The sequence below is a fragment of the Bison bison genome, unplaced genomic scaffold (assembly GCF_000754665.1).
Source record: "Bison bison bison isolate TAMUID 2011002044 unplaced genomic scaffold, Bison_UMD1.0 scf7180017864108, whole genome shotgun sequence".
NCBI lineage: Eukaryota > Metazoa > Chordata > Mammalia > Artiodactyla > Bovidae > Bison > Bison bison.
This window is the reverse complement of record NW_011494680.1, coordinates 11,267,360-11,286,993: the sequence shown is the minus strand read 5'-3', so window position 1 is coordinate 11,286,993 and position 19,634 is coordinate 11,267,360. Positions and strand designations below refer to the sequence as shown.

Sequence of the window (19,634 nt, the reverse complement as noted above, 5' to 3'; positions counted from 1 at the left end):
GATGCTCAACATTGCTTATTATTAGAGAAATGAAATCAAAACCACAATGAGATATCACCTCACACCAGTCAGAATGGCCATCATCAAAAAGTCTACAAACAATAAATGCTGGAGAAAAGGGAACGCTCTTGCACTGTTGGTGGGAATGTAAATTGACACAGCCACTATGGAAGACCGTATGCAGATTCCTTAAAAAACTAGTAATAAAATCACCATATGACCCAGCAATCCCACTCCTAAGCATATACCCCAAGGAAACCAAAATTGAAAAAGACACATGTATCCCATTGTTCATTGCAGCACTATTTACAATAGCTAGAACATAGAAGCAACCTAGATGTCCATTGACAGATGAATGGATAAAGAAGTTGTAGTACCTATACATAATAGAATATTATTCATCCATAAAAAGAAATGCATTTGAGTCAGTTCTGATGAGGTGGATGAACCCAGAACCTATTTTACAGAGTGAGGTGAGTCAGAAAGAGAAAGATGAGTATCGTATTCTAACACACATAGCAGAATCTAGAAAAATAGTATGGAAGAATTAATTTACAGGGCAGCAGTAGAGAAACAGACATAGAGAATAGATTTATGGACATGGGGAGAGGGGAGGAGAGCGTGAGATGTATGGAGAGAGTAACATGGAAACTTACATTGCCATATGTAAAATAGATAGCCAATGGGAATTCTTGTATGGCTCAGGACACTCAGACGGGCTCTGTATCAACCTAGAGGGGTGGGACGGGGAGGGAGATGGAAGGGGATATAGTATACCTATGGCTGACTCATGTTGAGGTTTGACAAAAAACAGCAAAATTCTGTAAAGCAATCATTCTTCAATAAAAAAATAAATTAAAAAAAAGTAAGGAAGCATAAAGATCAGCCGTTCAAACACAATTTTAGACAGTGGAATATGGAAACAATTTAAATTATTCAGGGGAAATCTTTTAATAAAAACATTTGCAGTGAGTCATAGGAAATTTCTCTATGTAACTGACAATCAATTATTTCTACAAAGATTGATATAATCTGCAGTCATGGAGATTTCAGTGTGTCAGATCTGAAATCTTGAAAAGTGAAACTTTTTCCATTAAAATTTATAGGGAGCCCAGGTAAATATTCCATGTGGATAAGCATTTATTTTCATACACTGTGTCCCCATTGTCTACATATTCCAATCCTTGATGAAATATGACCTCCAATGTCATGATCCTTTCACTTTTAGCATTCTTCATTATGGTCTTTCTTAAATCCTTTTTATTTCTCTTCTTGATATTTTATTGTTTTGAATATAGAAATAGTTATGTTTAGAAAATTTGGAAGTTATAAAGCATACAAAGAAGATAAAGATGTCAAATAGCAATGGTTTTTATGCATTCAAAATTCAGAGGAAATGAACTTGACAGTCATCCACCCACAATTGTTACTGGAAACCCTGCATCTTAAGAGATTCCCTAAATAAAAATTCACAGGAGAAGACAGTCTACAGCAAAAAAAAAAAAAAAGTCAGGTACACTACCAGTTAGTGGCCAGGTAGAGGAGGATGGGCCTAAAAATGATTCTAGAAACAGTGAGGAAGGCAAGGTAGGCATAAAATCCGAAGACTATGATGAGCTTTGGAAGAGACAGGACACTCGCAGTGAGAAATCAAGTCAGGGGAAGACTGAAAAGTCCCCTGGATTTATCTTTGTGGTCCTTGGTGACCTTTTTGAGAGCCTAAGTGATGGGAAGGCACAGTGAGTTGCCTGCAGTCAGCATAACCACTTGGAGGAGTCTGACTGTGAAGAGAAGAAAAGCTGTGGCTCTGTGTAGCCTTGGGGCAAAGAGAAGCTTTGCTTGTCTGTTTGTTGCATGTCTGAAGTATCAAAAGGCAGTTGGAGGAGTAGAGTTAAGGTGGACTAAAGCCAGTGTCTCCTGCTCTTAGACTCTGTGATGTAATCAGTATAGAGCTAAAGCCTGGACATGAGGGTATTATTTAAAAGTTTCCCAGGTGATTCTAACATTCAACCATTGAGAATGAGCATCGAGGTCGTATTTACCTACGTGTTTAGTTTAGAGCCGTTACCCCAGTTTGCCCAGTATCCGCTCAGTCCAGTCCCAGCATTCTTGTCCTTTGGCTCATTAACCTGAGGACCAGTCATCTCACAGGATCACCTGAAACCCTTCCTGGGGAAGTCACTTTCTAGTGTTGATCTATGTCAGTCTGTCTGCTAGGTTCAGAGCCTCCTGTCCCCAAAGGGTTGTTTATCTACTTCAACTGACAGTTTTGAAACAATAATCTATTCCATAGTTTTTTAACTAAAGACAAAGCCAAAGAATTCGCTTAGTTTTTTTTTTTGTTTGTTTGTTTTTCCTGTCTCTGGTTCTCAGGGCATATCTTTTAAGCCATGACCATATGGCATCACAAATTAGTGTTGAGGTCATTTCTTTCCATTCATTCAGTAAAAAGTTATTACTGTGTCATAATTAACATCTGAATACCATTTTAAAATTTTGACCATATTACATATATATCATCTCAGTAATCACACAATGGCATTGCAACTGATTTGCAGTAGAGGAAATGGAGGCCCAGAAAAATAATGTAGCTTACCAAGATTTCACAGCTAAACAGCTAAACAGAGGACGTGAGTGTGGATCTTCTGATGTTACATCCACCAGCCTCTCAGGAGCTCACACTTCGTATCCAATGGTGGCTGTTATTTCACACAGATTACCTTGCCTGGCAATTTATCTGAATAAGATACATATTGCATGTTTGCCAAGAAGAGAAAAGCAACAGCCATCACAGCAATAGAAGTGATGGTGCAGAACCTCCCTGATAATGGTGACTTCATCAGGGCACAGTGCATGGGGGCCCTTGTGCTGGTGGGAGAGGCAGGTGGAAAGAGGATTCCTCCAGAGACAGCACTACTCAGTACTCATGTAGACTCATATAATTCTAGAACTAGAAAGAAATTGTAGCCCAGACATCTCATTCTATAGATGTTGATAAAGTGACATCACATATTAACTAGTTAGTATCCAAGTTCAAATGCAGATGTCTAAAATACATTGTATTTTTTCCCACTTGCATCAGAATAACAATTTAGATTATCCAGATATTCATACTCAAGGACAATGGGAAGAAATGGAATCTTTCCTTAAACTGAGTGTTAAAGCTGTGCTAGAAATGTCTAGATTTGAGAGTCTAGTTTCCAGAGATGCACTCTCCAATATGGTAACCACTAGCCACATTTAGCTATTTAAATTTAAAGCAATTAAAATTGTATAAAATTTAAAATTTTGTTTCTTATTCCTGCTGGCTGCATTTCATATGCTCATTAGTTATGTGTCGCTAGTGGCAACTATATTGAATAGCACAGATTTTAGAACTTTACCCCCTTAGCAGAAAGTTCTGTTGGACAGCACTGACCTAGGGTCTGGATTATGCCATTCTAAGCCATGAGCATTACTAGGATTTCCCAGCAGCATTCCACAGACCTAAGTGCAACACCAGGAGCCAGTCAACTTTATTCATTGGATATGTTGCCCACTATCATTTAAAAATCAAAATTAGGGGCATCCTTGGTGGCTCAGTGATGGAGAGTCTGCCTGCCAATGCAAGAGACACAGGTTCAGTCCCTGGGCCAGGAGGATCCCACGGGCTTCAGAGCAGCTGAACCGGTGGGCCACAACTACTGAGCCTGTGCTCTGGGGCTTGGGAGCCACAACCACTGAGGCTCGCACGCCTAAGAGCCCTTGCTTCCCAACAAGAGAAGCCATCACAGTGAGAAGCCCTCACATCGCAACTGGAGGGTAGCCCCCACTCACCACAACTAGAGAAAAGCCCACAGTGGGAAAACCCAGCCCAGTCAAAAAAAAAAAATCATAATTAGGAACAAAAGGATAAACTCCCCCAAAGAAAGCAGGTTGGACTCTTCATACAGTGGGGTTACTACAGGAGGAATCTCCTGCTGACTATCACAGTGCTGCTCGTCATTCAGTTCCTGCAGGAGAAAAAGGCAAAGCTGAGAGAGTTAAGGTATAATATCTAACAGTACAATAGTATTATAAAGAGAATCAGTAAGATTGTGTTAAAGCTATGTAAATTAGGCTGGAAGAGGATGAATATGAAAATTACATGAAATAAGAAGTTTTACTTGAAAAACAGAAAAAACAAAACCAAGTGGCCCTTAGAAATGTCTGTGTTTGTGTGATGTGTATGGGTGAGTATACCTGGGTAAGTTTCAAGGAAGAGCAATCTGCCCCTAAATTTGTTTAGTTCTTCTATAATTCAGATTTTGTTTTATTTCAGATCAATGGTGGAGAGAAACGACCTGCCTCTGACATGGGGAAAAAACCAAAAACCCCCAAAAAGAAGAAGAAGAAGGACCCTAATGAGCCACAGAAGCCAGTGTCTGCCTATGCGTTATTCTTCCGTGATACTCAGGCTGCCATCAAGGGCCAAAATCCAAATGCTACCTTTGGTGAAGTTTCTAAAATTGTGGCTTCCATGTGGGATGGTTTGGGTGAAGAGCAAAAACAGGTAAGAAAAGATACAAAATGGATGATTCAACATGATTTGAGAAAGTGTGTGCATCCTAAAGAAATGGCTTCTGAGGTCGTTTGGTGTGTGCTGGTGTGTGTGTGTGTGTGTGTGTAGTAGCTCCAGTCATGTCCGACTCTTTATGACCCTGCGGACTGTAGCCTGCCAGGCTCCTCTGTCCATGAAATTCTCCAGACAAGAATACTGGAGTCAGTTGCCATTCCGTCCCAGGGATCAAACCTATGTCTCTTATGCCTCCAGCACTGGCAGGAAAGTTCTTTACCACTAGCACCACGTGGGAAGCCTGGTCATTGGGTGAATTCCTCGGATACTAGAGCTAAGGCTGAGAATGTGCCCCACCAGAACCAGACTTCAGGGGACTCTGACATGGTTTTACATTCCTTTATTGCTGTTATAAATAGCATCTTAGTTCCTTTGTTTCAAAGTTTATATGGTGTAGTTACTTTTGGAAGGGCTTCTACATATCCAAGCCAGAATTACCTCATTCCTTAACGCTGCCAATGTGATCCTAAAGACAGAAAAAAAAAAAACACTAAAAGCATTTTGAAAACTGTCCACACCTCTCTTCAGCACTTAGTATTTACTCTTTTGTCATCAAAACTCTCTTTGCTCTTTGCTAAATGAACCTTGAATTTAAGGATCTCTACCCTTAGCCATTCCCTAAAGACTGCTGGAGTATGTTATTCAATCCCTCTTGTACCATATTGCTAGGCTGTATTAAATGGGCCCAGATACCTGATTATTTTCTCCTCTTGTGGATTGCCATGGTGTGACTGAGGACCACACTGGTGGGGAGCAGGGGCATGAGACACTTTGTATCTCAGCCACAGTGTAAGTCATCCAGAAGGTCTTAAGGAGGATGGGAATCATGGAAAAGAGTCTTATCCATCTCTTTGCGATTCTGTGGACTGTAGCCCGCCAGGCTCTTCTGTCCATGGAGTTCTCCAGGCAAGAATACTGGTGTGGTTAGCCATTTCCTTCTCCAGAGGATTCCCAACCCAGGGATCAAACCTGGGTCTCCTACATTGCAGGCAAGTTCTCAGGCTGTCTGAGCCACCAGGGAAACCCATGTGTAGACAGAACCCACTTCAACAAAGAAGCAGTATTGATCACAGATTTCTAGATTTCCAGGACTAGATTGCCATTGTCACCATCTAGAATTTCATTATCATGAAGGAAAAATTAGACAAGCATTATCATTAAAGTGCAGTCACTGGATGTGGATGAAGTGGATGCAGCTTTAGCTACTACAGAATACTGAACTGCATTCATGATGGGTTAGTCTCATATTGGATTCTTAACAGAGACTTTTACCTCTCCTCCTCAGGTCCAGGGAAGTATGTAAGAAAGAGAACATCTCAAACCTGTGTACATCTCTAAGAACCTATATACCATAGTATCTGTCAGCATCTACAATGTATACTGTGTTTTATATTCTAACAACAGTTTTACATGATTTATTTCATTTGTTCAGCACAGTATTCATAGATGCTGTTTTCTGAATTTCACAGGTTATGAAATGGGGCCAGATAGTTAAATTCAGTCACTTATCCATTCAACAAAGATTTATTGAGTGTTTATTGTGTGCCCCAGGCACTTTTCTAGACACTGTGGGGGCAAGCTGAGAATAGACAGAGTCCCATTCGTTGATTGATTTGTCTAGGACTACACACCGTGACTAGAACTTATCATTCAACCTACAGTTCTTTTCTAACCAATTTATAAAAACAATTATAGCTGTAATGGTAAAACCAGCTGCTAACAAAACATTAGCTGAACCTACTTCTCCAGTTCTCTCCAACCCCCCTTTACTGTAAGTCAAAGCTGTCCTGTACAGTCTGAAATCTACACATTATGTCCTTTTCAAGATTGCCAGTCCCAGCAAAGGGCTTCACAGAAAAGCACAGCCCTGCCGTGTGGAGCTCTGCTACAAGAGTCGTCTCTGAGGATGGAAACCGTACCACGGAAATGCTCTCTGTGTGTGAGATTAAAATACCCAACTCACAAATAGATTGGTTGACACTATATTTTGTGATTCCACTGAAAACCTAATGTAGTTTTTTGAGACTTCAGAGCCGGTTTCTATCCTAACTTGGATCAGTTTGCTCTCACACTCCCAAAGCCAAAGTGTGGCTCCCCACTGACGTTGGAGACACACGGTGGAATTCTACTCCGGGTCTTATTCACGGATTGAGAAACTGAGTGCACCTCCACCAGGAACCCCAGCCCACCCCTGTCCTGCTCTACCCTGGCCTGGGCACCAGCACGTACCTCCCTCCCTGCTCAGACAGCCCCTGTGTGTAGTCGTGGATAGGGGCCAGGCTTCAGCGCTATAAACTCTTGCTTTGTGAGATAGAATTTGCCAGAGGAGACATCCAGAATGTGATTGCCTTCCCTAGTGACTGTGATGGCAACTTGTAATCAGAGGACATTAGTGATCCCTTCTGTGACCTGGCAGCGAGCTGAGGGTGCTGCTCAAAGGCTCACATGCGCTCCTTTGGTTTTATGTCAAGAAATTTCAGTTGCCAGTGCTACCACCGATCTGACTCCTCTTATCTGTTTTTCTAACCCTGGATATCTTTTCCTAATTACTTCCCACATTTACTAGAGGAGCTTAAATGGGGGAGGTCTACACAGCTCTTTCCTAGCCCACGATCAAATCCTTTACATTTTCAATTCAACGTCAGTGCCTGTACCCATGTTTCTAGTGGAAAAGAATAATGTTCTTATGATGAAAACTGGGTAGTTCCTCAAGGCAACAAATATAAAGCTTCAGAATTTCCCCACTAATTCTAATACGGTCTTTTATTTTTATTATAGCAAGAGGGGAACACTGAGATAATATTCCACATTTTTGGTCTGACCAGGTAAGGTCTTTACAGACCCAAAGAATATGAGAGTCACTATTCTCCAGTGTCGTGCTAAAAAGAGAAATGACTCCCATTCTCCCATTCTGCCTTTCAAACTCAGCTCTGAGCCTTTCTAATGGAAGTAGGATCACAATTATGACATAATACTTAAGGCTTTTTTTTTTTTTTTTTACAATTCAATTTTGGCAGTCTGTTTAGTCTTTTTTTTTTTTTTTCCTTTTCTCTAATTTTATTTTATTTTTAAACTTTACATAATTGTATTAGTTTTGCCAAATATCAAAATGAATCCGCCACAGGTATACATGTGTTCCCCATCCCGAACCCTCCTCCCTCCTCCCTCCCCATACCATCCCTCTGGGCCGTCCCAGTACACCAGCCCCAAGCATCCAGCGTCATGCATCGAACCTGGACTGGCAACTCGTTTCCTACATGATATTTTACATGTTTCATTGCCATTCTCCCAAATCTTCCCACCCTCTCCCTCACTTAAGGCTTTTTAATTGTATATTGTGATAACAAAACACTTTCCTCTTTCTCTTTTGTTTCCAATTTAGTATGTAACTTGCAATGAGTCTGTCTTTGGGTTCTCTCTTAATAGAAATAGTTGGGGGGTTGAAGAATGTGTTTTATAAATAAAAAATGAGATTATATAATAGCTGACCCTATTTGGGGGCTTCCCAGGTGGCCCTAATTGTAGAGAAACCACCTGCCAATGCAGGAGACCTAAGAGATGTGATGTCAATCCCTGGGTTGGGAAGCTCCCCCGGAGGAAATAATGGGAACCCACTTCAGTATTCTTGCCTAGAGAGCCCCGTGGACAGAGGAGCCTGGCTGACCATAGTCCATGGGGTCACAAAGAGTTGGACACAACTGAAGCAACTTAGCATAGCACAGACCCTATTTAACTCACTGAGTATTATAAAGCAATTTCCATAATCAAAGTGCAGTTGTTTAAGAAAATTATTCTAAGATTACTTAGGGAGATATATTAATAGAAATAACTTTTTCTCTTATGGAGAAGTTAGTATTTTAACACTCAAGCACCATTACCAAAACAAGGTACTGGGATCAGTTTGAGTCACTTGAGGTAGTTTGTCCCCATGCCTTATGTTCCTTTGACTTGACAGGGGTTCAGCATAGTTTATCCTTTCCTCTTAAAAGATGATCTTGCTTAATAAAGATAGTGAAACCACAGAGTATGTCAAAAAGGGTGGTTTTTGACATATACAGGTGCAAGTCCGTCCCAGGGACAAGCAGGGAGAGGGTTCAGTGAGTGAGAGCAGATGCCTCGCTTATGGAAGGGACATACTGCATCAGCTGGGCCTGCCGTGCGCCACGTGGCAGCCCCTCTCTTACAGTTTGCCGGGAATTGCCCGCAAAGCACACATGCCCACCTAGAATGCACGTTTTGGGCATCAAGAGAATTTCAGCAAAATATCCAAAAGTGTTATTATGGTGTTTTACCACCTGTTCTTCCCCTTTATGTTGACTCATGGTGCCAACATAATATCTCTGTTTCAAACTTAATTTAATTGTATTTTACTCTCATTTAATATTCAAATTGGAGAGCACACATACTGCTATGTATTTTTAAAGGAATGTTACTGGAGCCAGTTAGAGGCAGACCATTAAACTTCAAAATTTAGGACAAATGTGCGTGTTGCAGAACAGCCCCCACGTGATGCTGCTGGCTTTGTGTAGGCAGCTGGTTCAAGGAGAAGGCTAGGATTTCATGCACCACCATTGTTCAGAAATCCCGTTGTCATAATAGCCCACAATTATGAACAGCTCCAAATATAAACACAAACTGGGGAAAATGGGCAAAATTATTGATGACTTATTAGGGGCTCAGAAAATTACAATATTTAAGGAAAAACAGCTATTAGTGAGATTACAATTGAATGTTTTCTTGCCAGCCAGAGGGAACAGGACTAATGGGGCTGCTGTGTCTGTGTGTGTCACATGCTTCCTCTTTGTGGAGTCTAGGCGGGGCTAAGAAGCCACTGCAGATGGGCAGGTCTTTATTTTCAGAAGCCCTGGAAAGGGAGGAACTATATGTACTTTGATTTCTGTAAAGAATCTCTCAAAGAAGAGAAATCAAAAGGAAGCTAAAAGAAGTGATAAAAATCCTCCAGAAACACAAAACCTCCCTTATGAGTTGTTCCTACCAAAGCCACTAAACAAACTTCACATATCAGCGTCTCCATTTAAATACTTTCGAAGATGGGGCTGAATCTGGAAGGGGAACGGGATTGTGTTTGGGATTCCAACAGAAGGTTTTAAATGCTAACGAATCCTACGACAGTGGAGAACCTGGTTCAGAGACATAGTAAGTCGTTTCCAAAAGGCACCAGCTAGAGAAAAGGAAATAAAACATAAGTGTGATGGTGATGTTGGTCTTTGCTACTTATCTTTCATTGACTGGAACCTACAGAGAAAGAAAAATAATAATGTAACAAGATCATACCCTTTATATGAGACTCCTTGGAGTTTGAGCAACCCTCAGCATCTTTGTTTATGAAGGTCCAGCTGAATTTCCTATATTTCCCTATTATTCTGAATTCTGTGATTCTGGTCATCAAAGTCAAACCCCACTAAATTAAAGAGTCCGTCCAGCTTTGAAGCAGGAGGGATCGGTCCAACGAGCTATAAAGCATTCTTGGTTCCTTTTTAGCCGCGGAAAGTCAGCTCCTAAGTGGGAAAGGAAAGTCACCTTAAATCAGAACCAGATGTAAATTACTAAATGAACCTTAAGTTCCTAATTGGAGACACAGTTGGGCTGTAATACATTTAGCAAATTACAAACAAAATGTTCTTGTTTACATTACATTAAATGGCTTTAAAGCTTCAGCCAAAGAGCTAAATAAACACGCTGTTAGGCTAAAAATGGAATGGAAGGCCTGTTCAGGGTTTGGTGTATTCAGGAGAAACCACAGCCCACGGTGCCCAGAGAGCATATTTTTGTAAATGCTGCCCTGTCGTGGGAGAAGAGAGCAGGTTTACCTTGAGATCCAGAGCCTAATGAGCAGATATCACTTGCAGGGCAACTGTTTGAATATTGTAACATATGCCTTCTTTCAGGATGCATAATTCATATCCAAGGATATTAGCCATAGCAGTTCAGCTCAATAGCAGCACCTCATTATTTCATCCCTCAGTATTTATTCCTATGTTTGACGCCTCATGAAATTACTGTTAATGTGTTTATATAAGGGCAGGTCTGACACAAGTGGGAAGAATGTAATTTCCTGCTCATTCTTTCCTGCTGCTGTGTCCTCTTCCCCTGGTAGAAGTGGCAAGTGTAAATAGTTAATTTGCTTCAATTATGAGCCTGTCCTGCTAAATTAGAAGCAGCAGGGATATGAAGAGCCAGAATTATACTTACGAAGCAGCTGACAAATCCTCTGAGCCCGCGGAATCAAATCATTTACTCCTCATTGGTGCTCAAATACCCAGTACAGAAGTGCTGCCGGGGCCTTCCCCCACACCCGCCCCGTATCTTATGATAAAATTTGGATTTTATGTCAACAATACTTAAGGTTAACGAAAATCCTGTTTTACCATAGCATTCACACATGTGTTTATCTTGGCCAGTTCCTTATAAACATTATGCATTTTCTCCAATTTTTTGAATGCTAGGTGTAAAAGATATATAAAACAATTGTTCATTTAAAAACTGTAGAAGGTGAGGCAAGTTTATATTAATATTCATAAAAACTTGAAACAGCAGTTGGAAATATTATATCCAATGGTGAACATATTTTATTTCTAAATCACAGGTATATATACCTATAATTAATTGGTACACAAATGAGGTTGTGGCACACCTTCCTGGGTATAAATACACAGAGCACACATGGAAATACTCCATGCTGATACACAGAGAGCAGACATTTCACTTGAATGGTTCCATGATGTCAGAAGGGAGAGAATTTGAACATAATACTCACTCAAGTCCATTGGGCTTTGTGTATTATTAGTAAACATGTTTCAGGAGGGCAGGTTACCTCTTTGTATACCAAATCCTCTGTCCCCACTGATGCCCACCCTAATTTAAAAGATGCAGTTTGGTGTTCTGCCGTGAGTACCACACCCATGCTGACTCACAGAGGAGAAACCTGAGACCAGGGATTATACACTCTATCACAGGCATTTCCCGAGCACCTGCTATGTGCTGAACTGCCCTGCTAAAAGGGCTGCCCTGTGGCTGGGGGTCTGAATGAGGTATGCAAGGGAGATCGCATGCAACCAGGAGAGGTTGTTGCGTAAACAGAGATAAATCTCAGATACCAGACCAGTTTGATTAGATATATGTATATATTTGCCTGACACAAAAAACGCACACAATAGAAGCATATTTTAGTACTTTTTTTGGTTTTGTAGCTTCTGTTCCTCACACCATGCAGGCACATAACAGATACTCACTATATTGTTAAATATAATTGAACGACATTACACTCTCTCATCCTCATTTAATAAACTGACAGATGTATTTTGCAGCCATATTTTCAGATGAAGAGCTTGCTTCTGATCTCTACTATTCCAGAAACAGGTTACCCCATTATTGTGTAGACAATGTGTTTGCATTTGATGGATCCCAAAAAGAATCGATAGCAAAATTTTTGTCATGTTGTATAATGTTTTCAGTTCTCTGAATACCACTTTATAAAGTTCTCTGAGTTCTGGAATGCCAAAGAAAACGCTGAGCAAGTTACACAAATGGAAATTTAACTGCATTTAAGGACTAAGTTCTGTGTAAACACAGATGCACTCGCTCTAACTGTCCTAAATAATAATAGCATTCAAAGATGCTGCAAACGTTAATTTCTCAAGTACTGTATATTACAGGGAAATGAGATTAAATTATTATTTCTTACATAACCATGTTTCTAAGCATTTTCTATAAATATGAAATTATACTGGGGAAAAACTGCATTTGAAGTTAACCAAAAAGAAAAGTGCCTTTAGTTTTGTAGTGTTTGAATAAAATCCAGAATTAGAAGAACTGTGTTTTTTCTTATTATTACTGCAAAGAGTTGAAATAAACTACAACTAGAGATTAACTAAGGACCAGAGCCAAAAAGAAGGAAGGAAGAAGGAATTAAATGGTATTTATAAGATTTTACTTTTCTATATAAGTTAGATGGATTGTTTGGGGAAAGAGCAGAAAGTGAAAAAAGCAAAATGACAGGTTGTATTAGAATGTTTTCTGTTTGAGTGCATCCATAGTCACTGATACTGAACTGCTGATTTTAATTAGAGATTATTTGCTTATAAAAATGTGTATACATACTGGAATATAGTGCAACTTAAAAAATGATTCATAGAATCACTAGGTTACATGAACAGAATTTGGATTCTCTAGAACTGCCATTTGAGATCTGTTTTAGTTTAGCCATTATATATGTTTTAACTTAACCACTGAGATGCAATCCTTAGATAGGGTATGGTAGCTTTCTTAGAATAACAAACCACAGCAACTAACTAAGTTAGGACAGGATGAATTCAAAAGTGTTTGGATGAGCTGGGGAAAATGATAAATGATGTATTATGATTTTTAAATCCTCATCTGGCCAACTTTGCACTTTATTTCAAACAGCTGTAGACCATTTGGAAGCCATTTTGTAGTTCAGCTGAGTACTAATATTTACTGTGTGAATCACATTTCTTTAAAATATTTGTCTTTCCCTGAGAGAGAGGGAGAGACCATTTCTTTCCCAAACTTAACTTTGATGTAAATCAGACCCATCCCCTAGGTTAGAAGGTTTGATCATTGCAGTGGACTGCTCATTGCAAATGCAGTCAGCGTCATCTTTGGTTTCTGCAAGTGAAAGACTTTTCTCCATCCATAAATAGAGCTTTGAAACGTTTTTGTGGAACTTTCTACTGATGATTTTTAATTACCTGTTCTAAAGGAAGAATTTCAGTATGTGGAATTCTTACATGTTTTTTATCATTCTCATATATTTGAGGTCCTTCTTCAGACATCTGCATCAAATACAGGATTCAGAAAGCATCCTTGTGCAATTTTAGAAGGTAGCATCACAAGGACATACAGGGTGAATAATATTTGAGCCATTAGCTAGTTCTCAAAGGTGGAGGTTCTAAATTACTGTAGGGGAAGCCACCTCAGATTTTAATTCTGATCCAGGGCACCCCCCTTTAGACACAATTACAGAAACATACCTCCTGAAATCACCACCCTTTAAATCCTCCCTCTGAAGATCTGCAGCTATTCAGGAAAGAGCAGACCCATCAAGCCGTGTAATGTGACGTGATGAGTTTCCTCTTTCCTAAAGTAGTATTTAGGCACGTGTAGGATGATCCCACATAGCCGGTCATCAATAGCCGATAGGGAGCCATCTGGAGGAAACCGGGTGCTCTGAATGCTAGTCAGGAATCCCATAACGACATCAATCTCCCCTGAAACCAGGGGGCATACATCCAGCCTGAAACACATGGAGTTGCCACCTTTCTCCCATGGTTGTTAATACACAAATTTCAGGAAAGTTAACACCTTGTGGGATGTTAACCACTGGGAGCCCCACTGTAGTAACGCTGCTGTTTTTTCTATAGAAACCAAGGGCAAGAAGGATGATAGATGTTACAGTCAGGCCATCTGAACACCGTCTTACCTGTGCTACGTAGAAAATGAGGCTTCAGGCAATGCTGTGGACCCACATGTGTAATATTTGCCTTTGGAAGCTAAATGAACCCCAGTTAGCTGCCCAAGGAGGTCACCTAGAGTAACATATGAATAAAGAACGTGATAGAAATGCTTCAAGTTTACAAAAGTGTACTACCATCGAAGATATTTTTGTTAAATATTTGCTTCAAAGTCCTGAATAGGATTTCTGTCTGTGTGGGAGAAAAACCCTCTCGAAACAGTTTTAAGGTATGAAAAGTAAATGTAAACATTGTCAGTTTAAGGTCATTCATAACAAAAAGTATGTCTTGGGGAAGAGATTGGAGGGAGAACTACAAACAGAAATCTGTCTTTGAAGAAAGAAATAAATCAATCAAAAAGCAAGAGAGCTCCATGTTTCTCATTCTGACCGAACCAAAGCATATGATATACATGAATCATACTGTTCAAAGACATTTGCTGGAATTTAGTGTGTGTTTATTTTCATATATGGGTGTCTAAAAAAGAATCTGAATTTGACTTCCAATAAAATTAGCTCAGTAAATTAAGAATTTTCCTGTAATTGAATTAATTTTCCTGTAATTGATTAATTGACTTCTTACTAAAAAATTTCTTTTAAATTTCTTTAGTTCCATGTATTATAAAGATGACACAATGATTGTGTGATACTATTGTGTGAATTCATAATTGCCTTATTATAGTTGCCTTTATTATAATATACCAAAATGCCAAATATGAAAGACTAGGCTGAAGCGCTCCCTAAGGGAAAACAATGAGCACATTCATTTCATAGGGTCCTTTATAATTCTGTTGACAAGGTTACTCATTTGTTTACTTTAAGTAAAATGTTCTGCTTTAATTAAAATATTTATGAGTAGGTAATATTTCTCACACCTTAAATTTCACAGTCGGGGACCGGCCTCAGCAAACCACCTTCCACATCAGAAACCATAAATTGACTTCTGCTGCCAACTTTGGTAGATATTTGGTCTTTACACATAATTTATATTTAATACTTTGACTAATTCTAAAGCCACTTTTCACGCTGGCCTGTGTCTGGTTTTGAGCTCAGCATTACAAAGTAGTAGCCAAGCCTCATTCCTTGCTGTAAAATTCAAGATGTGAGAAATTTAAAATAGTCGTATCGATGAAAATGCATCCAATGGTGAAAATATTTTGTTCTTTTGGGCTGGTTTCTAAAGATTGACAAAAACAGGCTCAAAGCCTTGAAAGAATTACCTTAATGGTAGCAGACAAGGTGTGTTCACTTTGCTTCTCTTTCATTTTCGACTCTAATAACTTTTTTTATGTTAGCTTAGCGATGTGACCTTTAGCCTACCAGCAAGTTGTTTTTCAGTACTTTTGCTCGATTTAGGATGATTTTACTTGTATTTGCAAGATGATTTCCTCTGAAAAATGAAAGCTGCTGTAAATTGAAACTCAATTCAGAACACTTTTACCTTTTCACATTGAGGCATCCACACATCCATACCATCCACTGTGTTTTTTTGTGTTTTCTGGAAAGGGCATGACCAGAGCAGGCTGCGCGTCACGGCACACGTGCAGTCCGCGGCCACTCAGGCTCCCCAGCCCACTCCCAAATGGGACTTCAACTGCCATCACTGATTGCTGAGTCTTTGTTTTTTTTTTTTTTTAATTTTATTTTATTTTTAAACTTTACAATATTGTATTGGTTTTGCCAAATATCGAAATGAATCCACCACAGGTATACATGTGTTCCCCATCCTGAACCCTCCTCCCTCCTCCCTCCCCATACCCTCCCTCTGGGTCATCCCAGTGCACCAGCCCCAAGCATCCAGTATCGTGCATCGAACCTGGACTGGCGTGAGTCTTTGAAAATAGAACTTCAAGGCACAAAACTTTAAAATAGTGATGAACCTGCAAATTCCATAACTGTTTGTGTGATTAGCATGTTGAACTTTATTGATCATCTTTGAATTCTGTCCTTGGTTTTGTATTTAGCAAGGAGATACACATCAGGATTTGAGTGCACTGTAGCATTACCTGCCCCTTATATAAGTACAAATGGCTTCTTTACTCACATGTGATTCCCTGAGAACTTGCAGCCATAGTATCTTTCACAGATTCTTTACCAGATGAGCTACGAGGGAAGTTCTATATATGTCAGGATTTGAGTGCACTATAACATTATCTGCCCCTTATATAAGTATGAATGGCTTCTTTACTCACATGTGGTTCCCTGGGAACCTCCATCCATAGTATCTTTCCAAACCAACTGCCTCCACTCTCAGACTAACCCAGATATATCTCTTCATATGCTTTATGCAAAATGGGAAAATTTACTATTGTTAATCTTTTTATTATCTAATCTCTTGCTATACTTCTTAAAAACTTGTTTCAGTAAGAAAACACTATCTATGGGGAGATACGTATTATTGTATCATGTCTGTGTGTGTGTGTGTGTGTGTGTGTGAACACACATAATTGTCATTCTGCATTGCACTTCTCTGGAAACAAAAGCAGATGCGCTTTCTAATTTAAGACTCTCTGTTGTTGCAGGTCTATAAAAAGAAAACAGAGGCTGCGAAGAAGGAGTACCTGAAGCAACTAGCAGCATACAGAGCCAGCCTGGTGTCCAAGGTAACATGCAACCGTGTGGTCTTGGGATGGGTTATGGCCATCTCGTCTCAGACCATGATGGTCATTTGAAAGCACAAAAGATTACTTCAGCATTTCTGCACAGTCTCCTTTGCTGAAAAAGTAAATCCTAAGCAAAGCTGTATGTTATAGAAATATTTGTTCGTACCTAGAGGACCAGAACAACATCCCTTGGGCCTTTGGTGTAATGTTGCCTGCCTGTGGATTACTTGTTTTGTGGGTTAGTTGCAACACGTTCTTAATCCTGAGCCAACTCTGTTTCACCACATTCCACTCTTTAAATTTCTTCCCTCCCAGCACCCCGACCCCATCCCATTGGTCTTTGCTGAGGAGATGGCAACTGTCTTTAATTGTAGCCTCATTACAACATCATTAGGATGTATGCCTGCCAAAATAAGCAAGCAGATGCGGGGAAGATGCATCATTTCATTTGAAAATGAAAGCACCCCTTAAAAATATTTTATGCTTTGGAATATCTCAAATATGAGGCCTTGCTGTAATAAAAACTCAGGAGTTAACTCTGTTTGGTATTGGGTTATTAAATCTATATTTCCCTGTATAGATTTCTCGAGGAGTAGTCTCAGAGGCTACTGAGGCTGAGGCTGTGAAGACTGGACACTGTGTCATCCTGAGTCCAGATGTGGCTGGTATTTGGCTCAGCATTGGGTGAGGCTCTGGACTTTAGTCCATTCACCCACGAAAAATGCTTTCTTTTATCCACAAATACCCACTCCCCTTCCAACAACTCTAAAGTAATTATGTAAGTTAGTTTTCCTTGGGGAATATGCATACTGAATATATGATGTGCAGAAGAAAAAGGACCACAAAATACAAATGCATAAGAAATTTCATCTCCGTTGGTCTCACACAACCTGTTCCACTTCTAAAGTATGACATTGTGGGAAAACTGAATATTATTTAACCTTAAAATTCCTACCTTCTTTGTATTACCTCACAATGGATCTTACACTTTCTAATTTTTCTAAATCCTTTCAAAGCTATTTGTATTTTCTGCTGATACCATTACAAATTTCTATATAATTAAATAATTCATAGCATGTATGTAAAGTTAGAGCAGAAAAACAAGGTGCAAAATACTATTTGTTGTTGTTCAGTTGCTCAGTTGTGTCTGGCTCTTTATGACCCCCTTGAACTGTAGCACACCAGGCCTCCTGTCCTTCATTATCTCCCAAAGTTTGCTCAAACTCATGCCCATTGAGTCACTGATGCTATCTAATCATCCATTGTCCCCTTCTCCTCTTGCCCTCAGTCTTCCCCATCATTAGGGTCTTTTCCAGCGAGTCAGCTCTTTGCATCAGGTGGCCAAAGTATTGGAGCTTCAGCTTCAACATCAGTCCTTCTAATGAATATTTAGGATTTGATTGGCCCAATACTACTAGGTTGGTATAAAAGTAATTGCAGTTTTGGACCATGAATTTTAAATTATTATAACTAGGCTCAAACACATCTGTGTTAATCAAAATATTAACCATTACCATCAACACATTTTTGCCAAAGAGAAATAAGTTTGTTTATTCCTGTAGCATAAAAGTGCGTGTTTCGGGATTCAAAAGACTCTCGGAATGCATTTTCCGCCTCCTGCTGGTTGTGGAAGTTGTTTTCCTGACAAAAAGTTGTTGAGATGCCCGAAGAAATGGTAGTCATGAGAACTCAGGGGAATAAGGCGGATGAGGCAAAACGTCATAGCCCAATTCGTTCACTGTTGAAGCATTGGTTGTGGGATGCGCAGTCGGGCATTGTCGTAGAGAAGAATTGGGTCCATTCTGTTAACCTGCTGCAGATGTTGCCATTTTCAGTGCATCTCATTGATTTGCTGAGCACACTTATCAGATGTAATGATTGTGCCAGGATTCAGAAAGTTGTAGCAGATGAGACTGGCAACAGACCACCAAACAGTGACCATAACCTTCTTTGGGTGAAAGTTTGACTTTGGGAAGTGCTTTGGAGCATCTTCTCTGTCCAGCACTGAGTTGGTCATCACCAGCCGTCATATAAAATCCACTTTTTATTGCACATCACAATCCAGTGAAAAAACTGTTCATTGTTTTTGCATAGAATACGAGAAGATTTCACTTTAAAATGATTTTTTTGCCTTGTGGTCAGCTCATGAAGCACCCACTTATTGAGCTTTTTTACCTGTCCAGTTTGTTTCAAATGCCAAATGACGATACCATGGTTGACATTGAGTTCTTTGGCATCTTCTTGTGTAGTTGTAACAGGATCAGCTTCGATGATCCTCTCAACTGCTTGTTGTCAACTTCTAGTGGCAGGCCACTGTGGTGTTCATCTTCAAGACCCTCCCCTCCTTTGCAAAACTTCTTGAACCACCACTGCACTGTATGTTAATTAGCAGTTCCTGGGTAAATTCGTTGTTGATGTTGCTAGTTGTCTCCACTGTTTTACGATCCATTTTGAACTCGAATTTAAAAAAACACTCAAATTTGCTTTTTGTCTAACATCATTTCTATAATCTAGAATAAATATAAAATAAACAGAAATTAATAACTCATTAGCAAAAAAACATAAAGTGAGAAATGTGCATTAAAATAATGTATAACATAACCACATTTACTTAAGAATGTATTCCAATATCAAATGGCAAACTTCAAAACCTCAGGTACTTTTGCACCAGCCTAATAAATCCATCCAAAAATTGGGTTATATAGTCACTTGGTATCATGCAGATTAATATACCCAAGATGTAAGTTCAGTTCAGTCACTCATTTGTGTCCGACTCTGCGACCCCATGAACCACAGCATGCCAGGCCTCCCTGTCCATCACCAACTCCCAGAGTTTACCCAAACTCATGTCCATTGAGTCGGTGATGCCATCCAACCATCTCATCCTCTGTCGTCCCCTTCTCCTCCTACCCTCAATCTTTCTCAGCATCAGGGTCTTTTCAAA

At 39.7% G+C, this 19,634-nt stretch overlaps 1 protein-coding gene across 8 annotated transcripts in view; it reads left to right on the top strand.

Annotated features, from left to right (window-relative positions):
* TOX (thymocyte selection-associated high mobility group box) overlaps positions 1 to 19,634 on the top strand; it is a 311,684-nt gene that overhangs the window by 263,568 nt on the left and 28,482 nt on the right. For all 8 annotated transcript variants that reach the window (XM_010838988.1, XM_010838987.1, XM_010838993.1 and 5 more), the window contains exons 5-6: positions 4,301 to 4,531; positions 16,610 to 16,690. In XM_010838988.1, the coding sequence (XP_010837290.1) occupies positions 4,301 to 4,531; positions 16,610 to 16,690 (312 nt within the window). The remainder of the gene's footprint in view (positions 1 to 4,300; positions 4,532 to 16,609; positions 16,691 to 19,634) is intronic.